This window comes from Chionomys nivalis, chromosome 2 (genome assembly GCF_950005125.1).
Source record: "Chionomys nivalis chromosome 2, mChiNiv1.1, whole genome shotgun sequence".
Taxonomy (NCBI): Eukaryota; Metazoa; Chordata; class Mammalia; order Rodentia; family Cricetidae; genus Chionomys; species Chionomys nivalis.
In genome coordinates, this window is record NC_080087.1 from 68,372 (window position 1) to 78,796 (window position 10,425).

A 10,425-nucleotide genomic window follows, 5' to 3' on the forward strand; every position below is an offset into this window, starting at 1 on the left:
CAATTTTCTGTAATAAGAGATTATTGAAAGTAGCAGAAAACTTACAGAATATTCTTCCTGACTGTTCACACAAGTAATATATTCTCATGGTCTTAGCATTTTATTTAAGTCTCAAGAGTTATATTTCAAACCTGTTCTTCCTTTCTGTTTTTTTCTGGTAATTATGTAATTAACATAAGATTGAAAACAATATGTATTCAAAAACTTTCAATAATAAAAATCGAAATTACAGACTTTTAGAAAATATGCTTTGGTAAAAGATATGTTACTAAATAAGGTAAAAATAGATTACTCTAAACCTGATTATATTCTTCTCTGTGTTTTAGAGTGATAATGTAAAAGGAGAGAGGGGAAGACAGAAAAGGGGGAGGCAGAGATGGGGAGAGGTGTAGAGTAGGAGACAGTGAGAGAGGCAGAAGAGAAAGAGAGGAGATAAGGAGAAGATGGAATGTGGGACAAAGACCTGAGCCAGCAAGATAGAAAATAGAAAAAGGAGAGACGAGAAAGAGGAGGGAGAGATGGATTTCAGTATTATAAGAATAAAAAGATAAACAAAAGAATAGCATGTATGAGACATGCCATCATTTAGGGACAGTGGTAATAATGGGAAGCATGCCAGCTAGATGGTGTGTGCCGGTAGCAGGATGGGGAAAGAACAGAAGTGGAGGATTGGTTAATCCTAGATATAAAAAAGCTATTATTGGAACACCAGAATTTTTTCCTTTTTCCTGGATTTTGATGAAATATGACCATGCACTTCATTCTTGTGACTTCACAGTTACAGCCTATCTTACCGCTATAAATACTATGCAATGATAAATTATATTGTCATAACTGGTCCCCAATTAAGCGTACCCCTTCTTCTATCTTTTCTTTCTGTATTTCTCCCATCCTGCCTTCTTTCCTTCCTTCTTTGGCTCATTCCTCTCTTCTTCCCTCTATTAGACTTCCTATCTATTTCTCTCCTTCCATCTTTGCATTCTTAAAAGTCAAATTAAAAAGACAACAAAGGGGGTCTGGAAAAGAGTTGAACCTGTGGATGATTTGACATAATAATATGATTTAACTGGACTTCTAGTAGTCTATGAAATAACCGTGGAACATTTCTATGCATACTGATCTGCATTTGGTTAGACACTTTCATCATTGCAAATAAGAATCATGGATCTTCATGTAAAGATAGCTTTATAATTACATCGCTATCAACAAAGCATTTGAACTTTTAAGATTTTTGCTTTCTACAGTTTTAATTCTCTATGCAAATTTCTTTGATTTTTTTATTCACAGATTATTTTGCAGAATATATATAAGCTAATATGATGATTATTATTCAATTTACAAATCCCAACTAACTAAAAAGATTGATCAACATTGCTTCATTTATTTTCTTTTATTTCAGATGAACTAAGTTTCAGGTGTGCTTTATTTACTCACTAATGGAAAATCATAAAAATGTCACTGAGTTCGTTTTTATGGGCCTTTGGGAAAACAGACAAGTAGAGCTCCTGTTCTTCCTCTTGTTCCTGCTGTGTTACCTGGCTGTCTTAATGGGAAACTCCATCATTCTAGTCACCATCACTTGCAGTCACTTAATTGAACAACCGATGTACTACTTTCTATGCCACCTTTCCCTCATGGACCTCTGCTACACCTCCACCGTGGTTCCCAGGCTCATTAGGGACTTGGCTGCTACAAGAAAGAGCATTTCCTATAATGAATGCATGACCCAGCTCTTCACTGCCCACTTGCTGGCAGGTGTGGAAATCTTCATCTTGGTGTCCATGGCCTTGGACCGCTATGTTGCCATTGTCAAACCCCTGCACTACTTGATAATCATGAACAGAAAGAGGTGTCATGTGCTGATTGCTATGGCCTGGTCAGTGGGTTTCTGGCACTCTATTGCTTTACTTCTGATGGTGCTCAGTCTGCCTTTCTGTGGTCCCAACCACATCAATCACTACCTGTGTGATGTCAAGCCTCTTTTGAAACTGGTCTGCAAAGATATTCATGTTGTTAGTATTTTAGTAATTGCCAACTCTGGGATGGTGGTCATTGCCATTTTTCTTGTTCTAGTTGCTTCTTACATACTCATTCTGTATAATCTGAAGACAAGATCATCTGCAGGGCGACACAAAGCTCTCTCAACCTGTAGTTCTCATGTAATGGTGGTAGTTTTATTTTTTGTTCCCTGTATTTATACCTATGTTCTCCCTGCAGGAAGTGAGAATAAGGATAAGGAAATTTCTGTGTTTTACACTGTGATTGCCCCCATGTTGAATCCCCTCATCTACACTCTGAGAAACAGTGAGATGAAAAACACCATGCACAAGGTGTGGTCTCGAATGTCACATTCAGAGCTGAAATAAATGAAACATCCCTGTGATACTGTTCCTATGTTCCCAGGTCAGAAAACCTTTGAAAAATCATAGCACAAGTGATAAGTTGCCAGGGGTTGGGAGAGGTGTGCAGGTGGGGGTAATTAGTCAAAGAAGCAGCTTAAAGTCATATGAAATGCAGATAGCAAAAGTAAGTCCAGAGATGACCAGGTAGACATGATGCCTGCAAGAATGGCCTTGGTTTGGTAGAATACATGCTTAGGATGAGAAAGTACTAGTTTTCTTTCCCAGTCACCCCACGCACCCCACACACAAACACTAAAATTGAAGCACATCTTTATAAACACTTTAACCCTCTGTCTGAGAAAAGATATATAATACTCTGTTTTTGTCTTCACAGCAACTTCTGCCCTAATGACTGTTGAGCTGGTGGTAATGTCACAAATCGTGATAGACTAGTTCCACCTCAACAGAAAGCTACATAACCATTGCAGGTTCAGTCTCTCATGCACACAATGCCAACTTTCACATCATGGAATAGAGATATGAATGTAAAGATGAATGTGATAAGTGGGAGATTATTACATAAAGGTTTAAAAAATTTGGATGTTATTTTAAGAAAAACATTCTTCAGTATGTCTTTTTTTTAAAAAAAGATTTATTTATTATGTATACAGTGTTCTGTCTGTCTGTATGCTTGCTGGCCAGAAGAGGGCACCAGATGTCATTACAGCTGGCTGTGAGCCACCATGTGGTTGCTGGGAATTGAACTCAGGACCTCTGGAAGAGCAGTCAGTGCTCTTAACCTCTGAGCCATCTCTCTAGCTCCCCTTCTATATATCTTTTTACTAAAATTGCTAGGAAGCTGGTTTTCATTTTTTTCTCTAAAATTACCAGGTATCTATTTAAAAATTAGCAGGTTTGAAAGTTGTAGGAAAATGGGTCTGCTACTAAACAATGGATTTGTGATAATCGCCTGTGTCCTTGTTAACACATTAATATAATGAAGGAAAAATTACCGAATTATTCCTCCATGTATTTTAAAATATCATGGTCAATCACCAGTTATCTTCTTTACAAGTGGGTCATTCAGTTGATAATATCCTTTGACAAGGACCTCAGGGAACTTCAGTAAACCAGTTGAGTTTGAAGACCCTTATCATTAGGAGAAAATCCTGTTTTACATCGGTATCAGAACAGCATGACTCTAAAAGGAGAAAAAAACATGATGCATGTGAAACATAGTAAGATGAGAGGACTGACTCTCTCCTGGATGAGATAGGCTCTTATAGTCCCCAGAACCTCCAATGACTGATACAGCTGCTTACACTCCCATTGCTAAGTTTACAGCTTTATACCGTCCAACTCAGAAAACGTCTTCTTTTTTTCCCCCTTTCTATTCCTATTTGTGCCCAATGGACCCAAACCTAAACTTTGTACCATGACGCTCTAGACCTCTCTGAAGACATACAATTGCCCGTGAGAGTATTTACAGAATTCCTTTACTGAGTTTGACTGCTTTCTTGAATTACAACTTAGGAACCTTCGCTGTCTCTGCTTATTCCTTCTACAAGAAGCTGAGCATAGCTCTAGTTTGCCTACTCTATTATTTTTGTTTGTTTGTTTTCCCTCCTATATTCAAATAAAATTTACCTCAAGTTTCTAAGTAATATTGAAATTATTTTATAAATAAGACCATGACATTGAAAATAGAACTGTTTCTAATGAAATAGGTTTGTAAAATACATGAAAAGGCTTTTTTCTTAACATGAGATCGAGAGCTCTGTATTCATACTAGTCCTCACAGAAGTTGTTAACAATGTAGGAATCTTGGAACTTATCTTCTGTAGTTCACAGAAAGACTTCATCATTCAACACTTCTCTCCATGATAATATTTACCAATACCTTTCAAATACATTTTGGGAGCTAATGTCTCTATACCCCTGCTCCCAATGTAGCAAGGCTAATTTTGAGTAGTTCATGAAAATAGGGATTCATATCGAAATTCTCTTGTCCAAATAATATTTTCTCTTTTTTCCTGGTCCTGTCATTGTCAACATCATTACCCATCATACTTTTCCTTTTTCTCTCCTCTGGCAATTTTATTGCAAATGAAAGCACTTCTGTACCCTAACTTCTTTCTAATTAGTTAATATATATGCTAGTTATATATTAAATATTGGTATGTATATTTTTATATAACTATTCTTATAGTCTGAAGAGACAATGCAAATTAGATGTGTTATAGCCTCTGGAATGGTTTAGATTAGCAGAAGACAGGGAATTTTAGGTGATAATGGTACTCTCCACATGAATGCCTTGCTCAATTGTGTGTTAATATTCCCTCTGGATAACAGAAGAAACATTTTTTTAAAATATCCTATGGGATATGGGATAACTGATATCAAAAGGTTTTGGGCAAGTGAGACTCATGTAGCCAGTCCTCCATCAGGTGAGAGATTATTTCCACACTGTGAGCTCAGAGACACATTATTACAGATTTGATAAATACGCATATTTTAATCTGTTTCAGTACATTTACAATGAGAGTACGCTACTGGTCTTTGAAAAGGAAACATTAAACTTAATAGCCTAGTGTACTTTTAAATGTTTAATATTATGATAAATAGGAAATACTGTCTTTGGAATGAAGCAATTCTCTAAAATCAATGTTTTTCTTATAAGAAAAAGGTACGTGAAAATCATTCATTACTATGTGGGAATAAAATGATGCATTTGATATATTAATGTTTAAGGTTCTTTCTTAAGATGCTAAAATACAGAAGCATTCTCAAATTTTTTCATGTAAAGTAGCTAGATGAGATTAGACTGACCAAAAACCATCCATTTTCACAAAAATCCTGGAAGATAACATCTCTAACAAAATTTGGAGAGATACTTGATATAGAATAACAACTTTGACAATTCTTCATTGCAAAAATGATTGCACTGTAATTTTTTGACAATTGAGGGAATTAGATACAGAACATGTAGCTTGGATATATTGAATTGTGTGAGTTTCTGTATTCTGCCCAGGCTATTTTCCAGGGCTTCTTTTGATAATATAGCACGAATCATGGATTAAGAAACACATTTTGAGAGGCCAGAGGAGGGTTTTGCATGTAACTTTTTAATTTAAGCTCTTAGCTAAAGAAATTAGGACAGCTAATTAGTATTCTCAGACTATAATAGCCTATGAGTAGATGAGCGTATCCAATTCTTGATCAGAGTAATGTATATTGCAGTATATTATGAAAATTTTTACATCCTTCTAAAATGATATTACTTTTTACTTACAGTGGGCATACACCTCAGAATTATTTTAAGAAGTTGACTAACTACTTCTCAGCTAAACTTCAGACCAAACAAAACAGTGAGGATACTTAAATATATAATAAAGAATAAAAATACCACGTATAGGAGTGTTTCTGAAATCTCACTAAGCACCTGCTTCTTCACAAATATCTCATATCTCCTATCAACCTTAAGATCTTCACAATGCACCTGATATCTGTCTAGAAAGACTTAAAAAATGATTGCACTGTAATTTTTTGACAATTGAGGGAATTAGATACAGAACATGTAGCTTGGATATATTGAATTGTGTGAGTTTCTGTATTCTGCCCAGGCTATATTCCAGGGCTTCTTTTGATAATATAGCACGAATCATGGATTAAGAAACACATTTTGAGAGGCCAGAGGAGGGTTTTGCATGTAACTTTTTAATTTAAGCTCTTAGCTAAAGATTAGGACAGCTAATTAATATTCTCAGACTATAGTAGCCTATGAGTAGAAGTAAATTCAAGAGTGAGAGTCTCTGAAAGACACAAAACCAGTTTCACTGAATTTAGGATAGGTGATTCTTTAAGACAGCACCCCGAAGAAGCAGATTTTTCCCAATGCAAGTTCTGTCACACAGAAGGAGCTTCAGTTTGTGATGTTAAGACAATCATTGTTCTGGAAGTCAGACTCTTATGCTATGTTAAGATGTACAGCACATGGGACCTTCCATTTTGAGTCATTTAGGTAACTCATCAAGATGCTTTGATGAATTTCAGTTTTACTTCCTCTTTGGTATGCGTATTTTTCTTGGCTTTATAAATTATGAATGTAGTTGTCCTTTAGTGAACACAATAGATAAAAATAATCAATACCTTAGTTATGTTAATGTTTTTATAATCTGAAGGGTAGTATCAATATTATGTGAGTATCATTGCATGCAAAATATGGTAGAGAGTATTTCACTTGAAACAATCAAGTACTTTCTACATTGCAAAAGACATTGGATTTAGATCTGAAAGCATTAAATACTGAAGATGCATAGATTTCAAAGGCTCTAATTTCACAAAGGATGCTACGTGAAAGGCACACATAATTTTATTTTTCCAATAATGAAGAGAATTGTGAAAAATATGAATCTGCTTAACAGTAACTTTAAAAATAAACTTTAAGTAGAATGTTTATTATTAGAAAAATATTTTGATTTAAGTGCTTCCTAACATCGCTAAGAAAACTAATTCCCTTCTTTGCTACACATGAAACATTCTATACTCTTAACTTCTCACCCACAGACCTATACAGTCATTCTGTTTAGAGAGATCCAAAGCAATTTTCACTTGTCAAAAGGTAATCCTCTCTTTGTACAGAAAGATTTTTTACTGAAGCTTTATGATAAATGTAGCATCGATGACAAAATGTCCAAGGAAGGAAGAGAGCATTGATTATACTTGTCATTAAATGCTTGATGAAGACTCACAATTATTTTCATATTAAAGAATATGAATTTATTCTTTGTAATTTATTTTTAAATATGTGCCTGAATGTGTAAGAAAAATAACTTCATTGCAGTCATTGACAATATATAGATTAATAATAAATAAAGCAAAGGTAAACAGTCAATGAAATGGTTAAAATCACGTAGTATTTGATGAGAGTGAGATATTTCGCATTAATTGGCCTTAAAAGACCAGCAGGTCTTCGGCTTAATTGTTCATTTTATACAATATTTTTAAATAAAGAAGACAAATTATAATTTTTAAAGTCAGTTATATAAGCGGTTTCTTTTTGGTTTATTTCTTATCAGAGATCATACATTGTAAATAAATTTTGTTATGCTTTTATTATTGACACTTAAATGCAAGTGCCTTAATTAGACATTTTCATAATTCTTATTTAAATAGTGAAAGAGAGTTGTGGAGAAATAGTTCAGCAGTTAAGAAGACTTATTGCTCTTGAGGACCTGGGTTTGAGTCCCAGTCTTCAAATCTGTTTCCAGGAATCAATTCTCAGTTTTAAAGCTCTCAAGGATCAGACACACACAAAGGGTATAATCACACATGCAAGCAAAGCATTCATGCTTCTCAGGGAACCTGGAACACATATGTTGTTCATACAAACAATCAGGTTAAATGCTCATACACACAAAATTACATAAATTTTAATTTATTCAAAGTAGTGGGATAAAGATATCTTTCAAATTTGGTGAAGTGAATCAATTTCCAAAGATGAGGTGAAACATACAAAGGTAATTTTGTGTCTGTCTCAGATATCAAATTCTGCCTTAGAATAGTTCACAGTTTTTACAATGAACTGCAGGCGTAGCAAGAATCAGAAAGAGCATTGTGGATAAGTGAGCTTTCTAGAATGTATTAACTGCACTACATTTGCTTAGTACATCATTTGCATGATGATGACCTTTCATAAGCAAAAGCTAGAAAATTTTTGGCTTTGAACATCTGTTGTAAAATATTCCACTATAAAAATAGACTTTAATGAAAGAAGTGATGTTTAATGCTTAAATATGATGATAAAAATTTCCATTTCTGAAAAATAGGTTGAACAAAAGAAATCAAATATAGACTATCATTCACTCCTTCTCTAAAGCCATAAATTCATCAAATATAGACTATCATTCACTCCTTCTCTAAAGCCATAAATTCATTTTTGAAATTTTCTTGTTTTCTAAGAATATGAAATTTTTAGATGGCTGAGTATTAAAATATTTTACTTGAGATGATTACCATAATCTGATCCTACAACAAATTCTAACACTAAAGTATCCTAAGTATGAAGATAACTTATTTTCAAACATATACAATAATATATTATAAAATACTACTTCATTTTAATATATTCACAGAATATGTGAGTAATTTAAGGTATGCTTTCAGAAGTAGAAGAAAAGTAGACATTTAGATATTTAATAATCTATCAAGGTCTATTGGCACCATTTACAAAGTATCATGTTAAAATATTGCCAGATTATTTGTATGTTTTTGGCACTTCTTCTTCTTTGTTCAATGAATAATACATAGAAATAAGTGTATTATTACTTATAAATGCAAGTAATTAATGTGTAACGTAAGTTGAAGATAGAAATTTTATAGCGTGTATGCCTAGGCAACTTTACTGATCACTTTCAAGGATAGTCAAAGTTTTCTGAATATAGAAAAAAACTTACATATGTGATATTTCACCAGAATTTTTGGCCATGAAACAATAAATTAAATAATCAAGGAAATTTTACATTGTTTTATATTAAATAAACAGGAAAATTAGTCAGAGCCATGTTAAAGTCAGAAAGTTTGTGTGTGAAGAGTTATGTGGAGAATGTGTCACTTTCAGCATCTTTTGTGACAATAGTAAAAATCTTGAAATTGAATGCAGAGAGGAGAAATAGCAGTTTAATAATGCAGATGTACAATAATTTTATGGGAAATAAATATATTTTGTTTAAAATTATCTATCATATCACATGCTAAAACTAGCTCCTTTATCTTTTGCAGATGACACATACTTTTTCCTTCCCATTCATGAACCATGCAGCTGAGTATCAATGTGACCAATTTCTTTCTCCTTGGCTTGACACAGGACCCCAGGAGGAAGAACATAGTGCTTGCCATTTTCCTGTTCTTTTATATGGGGACATTAGTGGGTAACTTGCTGATCATTGCTACCATCAAGACAAGTCAGGCACTTGGGAGTCCCATGTACTACTTCCTGTTCTACTTATCCTTGTCTGACACCTGCTTCTCTACAACTGTAGCCCCTAGAACCATTGTGGATTCGCTTACGAAGGCAGCCTCTATCTCTTTCAGCGAGTGCATAATCCAAGTGTTTACTTTCCATTTATTTGGCTCCCTGGAGATCTTCATCCTCATCCTCATGGCTGTTGACCGCTATGTGGCCATCTGTAAGCCTCTTCACTACACGACCATCATGAGCCGCCAGGTCTGTGGGACGCTCGTGTCCATAGTCTGTGTGGGATCATGTGTGCATTCTTTAGTGCAGATATTTCTGGCCTTGAGTTTACCCTTCTGTGGTCCCAACGAGATTGACCACTATTTCTGCGACTTACAGCCACTGTTGAAACTTGCCTGTTCAGACACCTATGTGATTAACCTTCTCTTTGTGGCTAACAGTGGGACCCTTTGCACAGTGAGTTTTCTCATGCTCATGGTCTCATATGTCATCATCCTTTATTCCTTGAGAAATCATAGTGCTGAAGGGAGGAAAAAAGCCCTGTTCACTTGTGTCTCTCACATCATTGTAGTCATCTTGTTTTTTGTACCTTGCATATTTATATACACACGTCCTGCAACTACCTTCCCCATGGACAAGATGATATCGGTGTTTTATACAATTTGTACACCCTTTCTCAACCCTCTGATTTACACACTGAGGAATGCTGAGGTGAAAAATGCCATGAGGAAGCTCTGGAGCAGAAAAGTTTCAGGCAATATATAAGGAATCAAAATATGCTTCAATAAAGAAAATTTTAGCTTTTAGTTATATGTTTAGAATAACACTGTCCTGGGAAAGGAGTTATTTTCTTTTGGAAAAGAAGATGTAGCAGGGAGTTGTGAGTCTTTACCTCATTCACTGTTTTAAATGTCGAAACTTATCAGGTCTATGTTCTGATCAAACATTTTATATTCAGAACATTGGAATGTTTACCTTTTTTCAAATTATTTTCTTTTTCTTATAGATTTTTTTTATTTCTGATTGTGAATATGTCTTCTCAACATTCTTCCATTTGTGTCTTCAATTAAAGGAACGTAATGTATTCAGAAATATATACTTTTTTTC

General features: G+C 34.5%; 2 protein-coding genes across 3 annotated transcripts; both read left to right on the forward strand.

Moving 5' to 3' along the window:
- Positions 1–1,436: 1,436 nt before the first annotated feature.
- On the forward strand, positions 1,437–6,126 carry LOC130870454 (olfactory receptor 4P4-like). 2 transcript variants are annotated; one of them, XM_057763189.1, is made up of 2 exons: positions 1,437–2,344; positions 6,117–6,126. In XM_057763189.1, the coding sequence occupies exons 1-2, from the start codon at positions 1,437–1,439 to the stop codon at positions 6,124–6,126; spliced, it is 918 nt and encodes a 305-aa protein (XP_057619172.1). The 2 variants fall into 2 exon arrangements, with proteins under 2 accessions (XP_057619172.1, XP_057619171.1); XM_057763188.1 differs by lacking the exon at positions 6,117–6,126 and having other exon boundaries at positions 1,437–2,366.
- Positions 6,127–9,156: 3,030 nt separating this feature from the next.
- LOC130870078 (olfactory receptor 4C16-like) lies at positions 9,157–10,083 on the forward strand. The gene has a single exon (XM_057762651.1). The coding sequence runs from the start codon at positions 9,157–9,159 to the stop codon at positions 10,081–10,083; it is 927 nt and encodes a 308-aa protein (XP_057618634.1).
- Positions 10,084–10,425: the final 342 nt, after the last annotated feature.